At 34.3% G+C, this 13,541-nt stretch overlaps 1 protein-coding gene across 1 annotated transcript; it reads right to left on the bottom strand.

Annotated features, from left to right (window-relative positions):
- Positions 1–4,944: 4,944 nt before the first annotated feature.
- LOC149241249 (uncharacterized) lies at positions 4,945–6,627 on the bottom strand. The gene has a single exon (XM_089370481.1). It carries the CDS (start codon positions 6,625–6,627, stop codon positions 4,945–4,947), a length of 1,683 nt encoding a protein of 560 aa, XP_089226607.1.
- Between the last annotated feature and the right edge of the window lie 6,914 nt (positions 6,628–13,541).

Genomic DNA, 13,541 nt, shown 5'->3' with positions numbered 1-13,541 from the left:
GAAGTTGTTCTTTTATCTTTTCTTTATAATGGAAATATGAAAGTATAATGTCACACATCCTCCCACATTTACCAACTTTTACAAGTTCTCCAAGGTAAACATGAGTTAATTACTACTATGACATGACTCTACCTCCAAGTTCCAGTGATGTAAGTGGGGCCTACAAACTGAAACCTCTCTCACATCCCTCATGAACTATAGACCACTCAAGAGCCAAATAGCCACCCTAGGTGATAAATCCCTAAGCTAGAACCTTTTTATCTGACCTAACTCCATAACTGCACCCTTGAAACTTCATGCATGCAGTTGGGAGGCTATGACCACACTCACATGCTTGTCTCCATGTGGTTATGACCTCATATCCTCAGTTTTGTGCCAATAGTTGCGATATCTAAGCCACTTTTCAGGCTAGCCTCCAGGGCACTGCCTATAACTACCTGTAACTTTCCAAAATCATAACAATGATAGACAATCCAAACTTGAGCAAGTTCTTGACCTAGAGATGCCCAATGCATACTAGACATTTTGTCAAACATAGGGTAAACATGAAATCTATAGGTCATGAATGCATATTTGATCATAAGGGTGTGGACTTCATCTGAGAATCACCAAAAAGGTCTAATTCCCTCTTAAGATAGTTGTAGTAACACTTGTTATCCCATGCATTCATCAACCATTCAATAACTTATAGAATCATGAACAATGACCATAGCTAGAGCACATCATAGAACCATGCTTATAACCAATATATAACTAGTATAGGAACCATGCAAAATATACCATATAATCAACATAATAAAAAGTACATTTGCTCATTAATCACGCAAAAAAATAACTCATATTAACATAGACAAAATCCAACCAAGTCAGGGACTTCCACATATGACTCGACCATAAATTGGGCTAAACCAAACCTTTCTTTTAGCCAATCACCCCCATGTCATATTCCAAGCATGAATGTGGGATCTCATGGGATAAACCAAGACAAAATCAACCAGGGACTCTAGAGGTTAAACCACCTCCACCCTCAAGCTACTGTGATCTCACCTAAATCGGTCTCGAGATCACAAAACCAAACTGAGCTTGAATGCCTCATAATTCCTTCACCATACCTTGAGGAATTTTCCTGTCTCTATCCACTTGTCAAGGGCTTCTCAGAGAAAACCATCTCCACCCCTAACCCTTGGGAATTTTTGTGAGACCACCTCACCCGGTTCCAAAACCTTCCGACAATCCAAATTTCAACCAAGAAGGAATCCCATCACACCATGGTTATCCAAGAAATGGAAAGACAAGGTTGAAACCATTGTCAAACTAGGAAAAACCCATGCCAATGATGGGAATGAACCAAATAGACAAATACATGTGCCTCAGCTAGGAAATTACACATGCAACCTATTACCTACAAAATCCTCCTACTAAAGTTGTTGATCCAACCTTTCTTTGCTTTTCCTTTACTTTCCTTCTCCAAATCCAAGTGAATGTTAGAGTGATCCAAGAATTCTCTAAGTGTATGAGAGTGAGAATGTAAGCAGAGAGAACCAAAAATGAACTATCAAAAACTGTGAACTATTTCTCTAATGCCTTTTAATTATTGATGCCTCTATTTTCTTCTTTTTTTTCATTTTCCTCTAATTTCCCTTGTATGCAAATTTTTGTCTCTTCGTCTCCCTTTTCTCCTATTTTCCTTTATTTTCATAATTAAATGTCAATTATTGTCTCTTTTCCTTTGATAATTTCAATAGCCATAATAAACCACAAGTGATACCCACTGTAGTGTTTTTCCCAACTTACATCTTGGAATATGTGTCCCATGACCTTGGTCTTATTCTTTTTTCCTTTATTATCCTTTATTACATGAAACTTTAACCTAGGCATGTTCATACAAAATAAGAGGTACTCTCTATGGAGTTACTTGAAACTTATAGCCTATAAGACTACTATAGAATCTTAAAGCCTCTATTTTTCTCCCTAACTTCCCACTCCCAATTGATCTAATCAACTATGAAACAAATTACAATAGAATAGAATGGAACCCCTATTCCTCCTAGTAGTAAGATATTTATATAGCATTATCACCCACTAGGGGTAGGGTTTGACTCCCTAAACCCTTAACTAGAGTTAAGGGATTAGGCCTTACAAAGACTTCTTGAAATTCCACATGTGGCTAGCCCCATTTGCATGATTAATGGGGGTTGATGTGGCATCATCTCATACCATGGTGGTCAACATAGTAGATCAACTCGCGAGAGGCATAATATTTTCATACAAATTTTGAATGATACAATTCTTGCATCGTTGGAAAGGTATCCAATCCTAAAGTAGAATTTAGGGTTCTAGCATAAGTGAGAGGTTTTTTACAATACAAAAAATTCATTTAATGCCTCAAAATGTCTCTAGAAGATTTTGAACCCTAATTCTCCATATTGGGACTCACAGTTAAAATGAATATATAAACTAATCCCCCCATTTTTTCACTCTAAAAGCATCAAGATAAAAGACAAATATTATAATTTTACAATATAAATCACGTAATCCCTCATTTGAATCTTTCTTTCGGTACTTTCCATCTTCACCCTTGGATGTTATTTATGGACCTTAAGGAGCAGCGACATAAGACATCATAGGATGTGCATATATATACATACATACATATATATATATATATATATATATATATATATATATATATATATATATATATATATATATATATATATATGGAAATATCATTTACAAGTATAAGAAATATTGAATAAGCCATAGGAAAACTATAAGGCTTGACATGATTAGCAAAAAATGAAAAAAAAATAAAAAAAATTGAGGGAGACAAAGTTTAGATGCATCTAAACAAAGAATGACTATAGGGTCCTAGTAAGAAGATCAACACTATTTGGGATGTCCCTTTTGAAGTATTAATTAAGGTGGTATACAATGCTTATAGACTTGGTCTACCCCCATATATATGCATTTACTCAATGGTGAATGTGGAAAATATAAAAATATATTAGCCTTCCATGTGGGATCAAGAAAATAATGAGTAGGTCCTAACTACCATCAAGGAATTCGCACTAGAAGCATACAAAGAATGTGTAGAAGAAGTCCAAAACTTTGAGATAGGGGAAAAATGAACAATGGAAAGTTGGGTTTTAAGGGAAACTTCTAAGTAGGGCCAAATGGTAATTCAAGAAGAAGTTAGAGGAATAATTTCCTCACTTCATTCAACAAAAGATTTTGGGGGAGAAAAAGCCTCTGTAAATGGAGAGGTGTTATCCATATTGAATCATAATATAATTTTTCTTCTATCTTGGTACTTTCTAGGTGGAAAAATTGGATGAATTTGATAACATGGCCCACCCTAAGGGTAAGTCCTAGTTTGGTGATTTGGGCTTTGGAAACTTCCAAAGTAAAATGAGGCATCAAATATAAATTTTTAGGGTCAAAATTTGTGAGCATATCTCCCAACCTCTTGACATTTCTTTATACATCAAAAGATTACAAATTATGAAAAAATCAGTGTCTAATCATAGTTAGTATATGGGAGCAATATCTCCCACAAGTTGAACTATTTTATTGATCGCCATGGCTACATTGAGTGGATGCCACATGAACCCCCATTACTCTCACATGTGGGGATATTCACCTGTTCAATTTTAAGAAGATTATAGAGGGTCCAAATCCCTAACACTAATTGATATTTAAAACATGCAAAATCCCTAACCCTCACCCTAGACTAGCAATCGACCTATGTTAAATATTGGGCTACTAGGAAAGGAAGGGGTTCCATTTAGTGTTCATGGAAACTCCATCATGAGAGCCCCTTCCTTTTTACATTCATTTCATAACTAATAAAAAGAGATGAAAGCATAGCCTCACCTTCTAGTTGGGTTTTCTCCCATATTAATTCTCTCGGTCACATCTAGTGTTCACTTGTGTAGATGGTGTGTCCATTCACTTATTTTTCTCATTTTATTTTAGTTGTTTCCATAATTTTAAATTTTATTCTACTAATATTATATATAATATCTAAGGTAATAAAGTGCATAATTGTTATGACTAATTTTCCAACAAATTTTTTAGAAAAATTTACAATTCATAAAACAAAAACTCATTTCCTATATTAATATACAAAAATATTTTTGACTAAATTTTAAAAAACATAACTTTGAAAAGAAAATATTTTTCTAATAATATTATTTTAACTCATAACAAAAATAAATAACATTATTTTTCAATTATAGAACTTTAATAATACACTATACCACAAAATTATTATATATTCTCACCCAAATATCCCTAATATACATAAATGTGAAAGGGAAAAATTATGTAAAGTACCTGTTTGTCTTTAATAAAAGGTACGGTAATATTACAAGTAATTAGATACTCATTTGCAAATTTGGATATGATATAAATTCTGATAAGATTGAAGTAATTAAATATTCATTTGCAAATTTGGGTATGATACTATGTTGCACGAGTTTCTGGAACTTGGGAACGTTGGGAACTTGGGTACAGGTGTCTGGAACGGCTAGAGGTTTCCCCAAATTTTCCAGGAAACGGCTAATTGGGAGCGGTAATATTATATAATAAAAAAATTATATATATATATATATATATATATATATATATATATATATATATATATATATATATAATCACAATATTTCAAATATTAAAATCAATTTAAAATTTTAATTCATTATATGAATATCAAATTCAAAAATGAAAATTTGAAAATGCAAATGATTCAAGAGACACTTTTGAATTTAAGAAACATAGTGAAAATCAAAGAACTCATCATATTAATATTCATATTGCTAGCATGCCCAATGTAGTACATAGTAAAACAAAAATGACAAATGCCCAAAGTGGCAAAGTAATACATGGTCCAAAAATGCTCAATGGCCAAAACAGAACATTAAAGACTAAAGTTGAACATGATCATAAAGTGAAATCTTCAACATCAAGATTATCCATATAACCTTGAGCCTCGCTAGGCACTCCAACTTCATCATCACCATCATCAATATCAAGATCGCTTGCAATGCTACCCAAAGGTATGCCAACTAAACCTGCATCTGGTGAAGGATTATCCTCATCATCATCAATCTGAGAAGCCTCCTCAGCATCAACATCCCATCTTGCTGCAGGGCCATCTAAATATTCAGGTAGCTTCCTTGAGCAAAGTCGAAGACTACTATGCATATAAACCAATTTCTTTGCTCTCTTAGAGGTAAGCCTATTCCTCTTAACAGAGTGAATGAAACTATAAGTAGACCAATTCCTTTTAGCTGCTGATGAACTAGAAACCTGAGATAGCAAGCGTGAGGCAAGATTTCGAAGATCTTGGGCTTTCCCCCCATACATTCTCCACCATCCAATGGGATTCCTTTGTGCATAAATGTTGATGTCCACCCTTGCATCTTGAGAGAATTTGGAAGGGTTTAAGGTAGCAAAATCAATAAATTGTTCCCACATTACAGTTGCTTCATTAGGTGTATAGATTTTGCATATGGCATCAAGAAAGCCTTGTTTCACTTCTTCATCATCAATGGGTAGAACTCTGTTTGGTCTCTCCATATACCACTTTGGATTAAGGGCATAAGCAGCCATGTGAAGAGAGGTATTGAGTTTGATCCATCTCTTCCCTATTATCTTATGAATTTCATTGAAGAACTCCAAAGAGGGGTTTCTATCCTGAATGATGTACCTTATCTTGCCTACCATGCTATCAATACATTCATAAACTTTTCCAAGGGTGGGGGAATCAGAATCTGCATACCTAATCAACTCCACAATTGGAGCTGTGAAAGGAACAACATATTTACAATCAGAACACCAATCATCATTGAGAAGTTGCTCTCTTATCTTCTTTGCCTGCATTGATTTAGATTCAGACCACGCATTCCACTCTTGGGAAACAATGGTGGCTTGTAAGGATGCATGCACCTCAACCATACGTTGAAGAAGAATGAAGTATGTAACATATCTTGTTTCTGCAGGTTTCAAAAACCTCTTCCTTGAGTACATCTTATAGATTGCTAAAGAGGCATGGTGGTTGCAAATGTACATTTGTGCATCTCTTGCATCTAAAATTAGTTTTGCAATCCAAGATATTTTGCCAATGTCTTTGAGGACATTATTCAAGGCATGTACACAACAAGGAGTCCAAAAGATATGCCTATATCGACTTTGAACCATCAAACCCGCTGCTTTGCAAACAGGCGCTGCATCTGTGATTACATGTACTACATTTGAAGGACCAAGCTCATCAATTGCTTCTTTCAATACTTCAAACATGAAGGTAGCATCCTTTAGTTTCCCACTACAATCAACTGCTCTTAAAAAATAAGGCCCAGCGGGAGATGTAACAATAATATTCAACAATGGCCTTTGTTGAATGTCTGTCCAACCATCCATAACTATTGAACATCTTGAATAAATCCAAGATTGTTTAAGGGGGCCCATAAGCCCCTGCATTCTTGTCACCCCTTTATCTAACAATGATGTCCTCATTTTGTTGTAATTTGGAGGTGCATATCCTGGCCCAGCAGCTATGATTTTTCGCACCATTTCTTTGTAATGTGGAGAACGGGTAGCATTAAATGAAATTCCATTAGCCATTAAAAAAATCGGTAATAGCATCATCAGCCTCATCCCTATGTACTACATTTTAGATTTTAGAAATTTGTTCCTGAGCAAAACTAGCAGGCCTCTTACTCCTCTCAAAAGTAGACCCCCCCACAGACTTAAATTGGTTTGATGCAATTTGATTAACTGAATCTTCCATGTCATGGGAAGAATATCTTGGTACTTTAAAATTACAATCATTGTCCAAGTTCATTACATTGGATCCTAGGGAAACCATATGAAGCTTTGTCAACTCCATCCTTTTCAAAACAATACATGTACAACCCTTTACACCATCACCGGATAGGGATAGAAGATGATGCCACACCCTAGTGTAGCTTCCTTTAAACACATGGTTACACAATGTGCACATCCATTCTTCACAACCACCACTATTCTTTTTCTTGTTTTTAGTAATTTTCTTCACAAACTTTAACAAGGGTTTCTTGAGGTTTGTGTTTTGTTGGACTTGACCACTTGGAATTGGAGGAAGAGGATAATTTTCATATCCACTTGTTGGTATTGAACTACCACCCTCCATGATTTTCCTAATTAATACAAGAGACAAAAAAAAAACACATTATAAACAAAATTTACAATGAGAAATCAAAAAATAACTTGTACTTACATAAAAAAACACAAATTTACCTATCAAGTTTTGCCTATGAATCAAAATTTGAACCAACAATAAGGATTAACAAAAAAAACACACTAAGGTTTACATATCTACCTATGTGGATAATGACTACTATCTATGTGGATAATGCCAATAAAACAAAATAGAAAAACTTTGATGTTTTGCATTTAGTTATAAAAAAGAAGCATTGACATAGAAAAAATAATGAAATAAATTAGCATAAACTAATCTTTGCTCTTAACTTTTAAGTGGTTAAGGGCTTACACCCAAGTACTTTTTATCAACTATGTAAGGTAATTTTGTACCATTATTAATATATCTACGACAACATATCAATGAGATGAGAAGAAGTCCAAGACAATAGAAAAACAGATTGAGCATTTTTTTTTGCAGATCTTCAATATGAGGTCCCATGAGTGAGTGTGTCAAGGTTCTATATTGTCAAATTTTACTCCCATTTTCTTTTGCACATCACCAAAGACCTTAGGGAACAACAATTTGCAAATTTAATGGCTTCTTGTATTTTAATATTTAACTTAATTATAGTACTATTTTGAAATTTGATGTACAGAAGCTAAATTGAAAATAAAAATGAAGTTAAATACTTGAATTATTTGATGTACAGAAGCTAAATTGAAAATAAAAATGAAGTTAAATACTTGAATTTTCTTTATTATTAAAAACGTGCCATCTAATTAAAAATAGTTATCGTTAAAAATAAATAAATCAAATTGAAAATAAAAATGAGTTAAATACTTGAATTTTCTTTATTATTAAAAGTCTACCATCTAAATAAAAATAGCTATCCAATTTGAAAAGCCAAAGGGAATTGCAATTTGCAAATTTAATTACTTCTTGTATTTTATTATTTAACTTAATAGGTTAATTACATTGTAGACTATTTTGCAATTTGACGTATAGAAGCAAAATTGAAATTAAAAATGAAGTTAAATACTTGAATTTTCTTTATTATTAATAATGTACCATCTAAATAAAAATAAATATCCAAGTTAAAAATAAATAAATCAAATTAAAAATAAAAATGAGTTAAATAATTGAATTTTCTTTATTATTAAAAATCTACGACCTAAATAAAATAGCTATCTAAGTTAAAAATAAATAAATCAAATTATCTTATCACATCAAAGTTGAGGCCATATCATGATAGTCTTATCTGCATTTTAATAAAAGCAGCTAGAATGCTTAACCAAAACTTATATAGAGCATTTTTATATGTAAAAGAACAAATTAGGTATATTATTCCACTTCTGCCTTCCAAACCTTTAAAATTTCTTGAGAAGAAATTTATCTAAAGGTTAAAGTTTCTCTCAAAATATGAGTTAAAAAATTGAACACTATGTAAGTTAATTTTGCACCATCACTGATATTAAATATATGATTAATATCCAATCCCACTAAAGAAAAAAATTGTTATAGTTAAAACATTTTATTTGTGTATTTTTTCTATGTTGATCATTAACTTGTCAAGAGAGAAACTCATCTTAATATAAAATTTATAAAATACAAATAAAAGTGCAGAGAATGATTAAATATCTTAAAATACTAAGCAAAAAAGTATTACAATTTCAAAACAATTAACATATTGAAATATTTAATCCCTCTTATTTATATTTCTTTATGCTACTAAAAATATATACCTTCTTATTTATATTTTTTATGTCAACATATGTTACCAGAAATACTAAAAGATATTAATAACAAAATTTTAATTTGGACAATATAAACTATAAACAAATATTTTTATGTGTTTATGTTGATGAACATATTATATATAACAATTAAAAAAAAAAATTGTTATAGTTAAACATTTTACTTGTGTATTTTTTCTATGTTGATCATTAACTTGTCAAGAGAGAAACTCATCTTAATCTAAACTTTATAAAATGCAAATAAAAGTGTAGAATATGATTAAATATATTAAAATACTAAGAAAAAAATATTACAATTTTAAAGCAATTAACATTGAAATATTTAATTCCTCTTATTTATATTTCTTCATGCTACTAAAAAGATATACCTTCTTATTTATATTTTTTTATGTCAACATATGTTAACAAAAAGACCAAAAAATATAATCAAAAAGACCGTTGCCATAGCAAAAAGATATATATTTTGACATAAGTTACCAAAAATAAGTGTTGACATATGTCTCCTATGTTACCAAAAAAAAAAATATTTACCAATACGGTGAAGCTTTACTAAAATTACATTAATATGAGTTACAGAGGTAAAAAAAAGAATTTACCAAAAAAAAAAATATTTACCAATACGGTGAAGCTTTACTAAAATTACATTAATATGAGTTACAGAGGTAGATATTTCTTTAAAAAATTTAGCAACCCATAACATATTTAAAGGCACTTTTTTACGAGTGTTGTGTAGATACCAATTTAAGTTTGAAGCCCTGTCTTATTATTTTCTTTTGAATTAATCATTGCGTTGTATCCATGAACATATTTGAGTAAAATGTTTGATCGTACATGTAAATGTTTAAGCCATAAGCTCTCCGCCTAAATTTTTAAATGCTGCATTCCCAAACAACTCGAATATATAAAAAACAAAAATAAAAAGAAGAATAAAATATGCTTTATTTGTTTTTTACCTGAACTTATGAAAACGAAACAAGTAGTTTATTGCTGAAGGGCAGCGCTCCAACTCTCAACACACTTAGCTCTCAACACAATCAGCTCTCCGGTCTAGACACACTTAGCTCTCCGCTCTCAACGCCAAACAACAATTAAAGCTCTCAGTGAAAAGAGGTGTAGCAACCAACATTTATGGAAAAACTGAAGGGTTTTTTTGGCTCCAAAAACATTCCCGCCCATTCATATCCACAGAAACTGGTGGAAAGAAAAATAGTGCATCGTCTATTAGTAACAAGTGCGTATTTCCCTCTCTAATCATGCAGTGTGTAACAACAAGCGTGTTTTTCTCTGCCCAGGTCCTTTTCTTTGGGGTTTCCAGTATTTTTGACTTACCATATTGTTCGTAATCCACTATACAATTTCATGGGTGAATTCAATTACTAAATTCTGCAATTTCGTGGGTGAATTCAAAGTGAAAATTACTAAATTAGTGAATTCAAGTAGCCAATTTTCATATCACGCTGACAGTTTCCACCGAAACCATACAGAAATGTTTGCTTTGAAACTAGTTGTCATAGCTAAAAGACCGCTGCCCCTTAGAGCGAGTCTGAATCTCAGCCCCTTAGAGCGAGTCTAGCTGCAGAATCGTCCAAATGATTCCAATCATTTCTTTCAATATTCGGGGGCTTGGCGTTGACCCCAAATTCATAACGCTGAAGGACTTCTTTTCTCATTCAAGAGCTGCTATCATCCTCATTCAGGAAACAATGCACAAGAAGGAGGACACTTTATCTTACTTCAGGAAAATGCTCCCCTCCTGGTTTATGGTTGCCACAGAGGCAAATGGTCTGTCTGGTGGTATGGCTACCCTATGGGATCCTTCACGGGTAAAAGCTAAAGCATATAAATGCTATGCTGGTATAATAATCTCGGCTTCCATCAGAGGTTGGGATTTTCCAATAAATGTTCTTAATCTTTATGCCCCTTACAAATCTCGTTTATCTTTCTGGAACAGATTTTTTGAATCGGAATTGCTCGATATCAGCAATCTTCTTATAGCCGGTGATTCGAACGTGGTCCTGAATTCAAATGAGATATGGGGTCGGGGAAAGCTTAACAATAGTCTTGCGGATTTCATAAATTCGGAGATGCTCAATAGGAATATGATTGACATTGTTCCTGCTGTCATGAAATCAACATGGACAAATGGCAGGGTGGGAGATGCTTACATAGCTAAAAGACTGGATCGAGTTTTTGTCCATCTCTGCCTCATCGACAAGATTGGTATGCCTCGGCTAAGTGTGGAAAACATCTTAATCTCGGATCACAATCCTATTCTCATTTCATGGCAGACAAAGCTTTTCAGAAGAGGATATCCCTTCAAATTTGATCGGGGCCTTCTTCAGGACCCTGCCTTCAATGAATATATCCAGACTGCGTGGAATATGATAAAAGACAGAGAAAAAGACTTTCTCTTCTCCTCCTTCAGAGATAAATTGGTTGAGATACGAGGTTTGGTGAAAAAGTGGCAATTTCAAAAGCATCTAAAGGACAGAGAAGACCTACATAGAATCCAACAGGAATTGGATCGGCTGCTGGCATCCACAGACTATTCCTCATGCTCTTTTGATCTGAAATGCTGCATCAGGAATCTGGTCAAGGAAAAAATCTCTTTGCTAAAAAGGGAAGAAGCCAAATGGAGGCTTAAAAGTAGAGCTCTTTGGATGAAGAATGGGGATAAAAACACGAATTTTTTTCACAAATTTGTGGACGCTAGGAGGAAAAGGAAGTTCATATGGAGTATTAAGGATGAACATGGCAAGGTAGTTGTCTCGCAGGAGGATATAACAAAGACGACTTTGGGCTTCTTCAAAAAACAATACGGCAGGAATGGTGAGATTGCCTTCAATGACATAAGATGGGGAATAGATTTAATGCCACAGTTGTTTGATCAAGCGAGAAATGAAGCCCTGTTCTGCCCTGTTTGTGAAAAGGAGCTCCTTGAGGTTATGAATTTTTTCAAAAAGGATAAATCTCCTGGCCGTGATGGTTGGTCAATTGATTTCCTCATTCATTTCTTCGACCTTTTCAAAAAGGACCTGCTCAGCATGGTGGAGGCCTCTAGACTGTCGGGCTCAATTCATTCACATACCTCGTCCACCTACATCGCTCTTATCCCGAAAAATGATGAGCTTGAATCGTTTCTGGATTTTAGGCCCATTTCTCTTTGTAACATAACCTTTAAGATTATCTCAAAGATTATTGCAGAGAGAATTAAAGGGACTCTGGCATCTTCCCTTTCTCCTCACCAGCATGCGTTCCTTAAAGGCCGTAATATCCATGATGCAGTTGCCAGCACTCAAGAATGTATTCACTCTATGTCTGTGAATAAAACAAATGCAGCAATCTTGAAAATTGATCTTTAGAGGGCATATGATGTTCTGGATTGGGGTTATCTGCAATCCCTCCTTGCAAAAATTGGTCTGGAGCAGGGGCCGCTTCGATGGATTATGGCTTGTTTTATAAACGTTAATTATGCTGTTTTGATTAATGGTGTACCTTCTCCTTTTTTTCAGGCGGAAAGGGGTCTGCGACAGGGATGCCCTCTGTCGCCCCTTCTCTTCATTCTAGCAATTAATCCATTGAGTCTGCATATCATTCGTGCCGTGGAGAACAAGGAATATAAGCCGATCAGAATCTGCAAACATATTCATATATCCCATAACTTCTTTGTGGATGATGTTCTGCTTTTTGCCATGCTCTCAAAAGTCTCATGGATCTGTATCAAATCTATTCTTGATCGATTCCAAAAAGCATCCGGACTTGCTATCAATAAATCTAAATCGATCCTTTATCATAATGAATCCGATGAGGCCTTTATTTCTTGGATCTGCCAGCTCTTTGGGGTTAACTCAAAGCCAATTTCTAACGGCATCAAGTATTTGGGATATCGCCTTAAGCCAAAAGCATATTCAAGGGATGATTGGAGGTGGCTTATCGATCGATTTCTCAACAAAATCTCTCGGTGGGAATACAGATCTTTATCTCTGGGTGGGAGGGTCGTCCTTGCCCAATCAGTTCTGATGTAGTTAACAGTCTACTGGGCACATCTCTTTCTTCTCCCGGCCAGCATTATCCATTCCTTGAACAGATTGACTGCCAATTTCATCTGGGGGGCAAGGGCGGATAGATACAAATTTCACCTTACAAAACTGGGGATCTTATCTATGCCTAAAATTCTGGGTGGCTGGGGTCTGATGGACATAAGGATCTTCGGAAAGGCCCTTCTCTGCAAATCCTTATGGAGAGGCATCTTCAACTCTAATCCATGGAGCGCAATTATTCGCCAAAAATATCTGAAAGGCAGAAGTTTGGAGTTTTGGTTCAGGACTGTCTCTCTTGGAATTAGACAGGGATCGGCGATATGGCTGAGTTTCAGAAGAATTGAACAGTTCTTTCTTGGCAACCTTAAATGGAACATATTTTCTGGAACAAAGATCTTCATTGGCCTTGACCATCTTGCTGGCCTCAAAGGAAATCTTTTGATCCCGGATCCTCTTCTCTTCCATCTCCACAGGTCTGGTCTATTTACGTGGGACAGAATTATTGACAGATGGAATGGCTCCTATCCTATGCTCTTGTCTGCAACTGATCTTGGTATCCCT

Source organism: Pinus tabuliformis, chromosome 8 (assembly GCF_031772625.1).
Source record: "Pinus tabuliformis cultivar Carrire ecotype Pingquan chromosome 8, CPIR1, whole genome shotgun sequence".
Classification (NCBI taxonomy): Eukaryota; Viridiplantae; Streptophyta; class Pinopsida; order Pinales; family Pinaceae; genus Pinus; species Pinus tabuliformis.
Note: the sequence above shows the minus strand (reverse complement) of the source record. Positions and strands in the feature narration are given on the sequence as shown.

Excerpts from the sequence above, each read along its gene's own strand:
- LOC149241249 (XM_089370481.1), bottom strand. The coding sequence starts at position 6,627 with ATGGCTAATGGAATTTCATTTAATGCTACCCGTTCTCCACATTACAAA.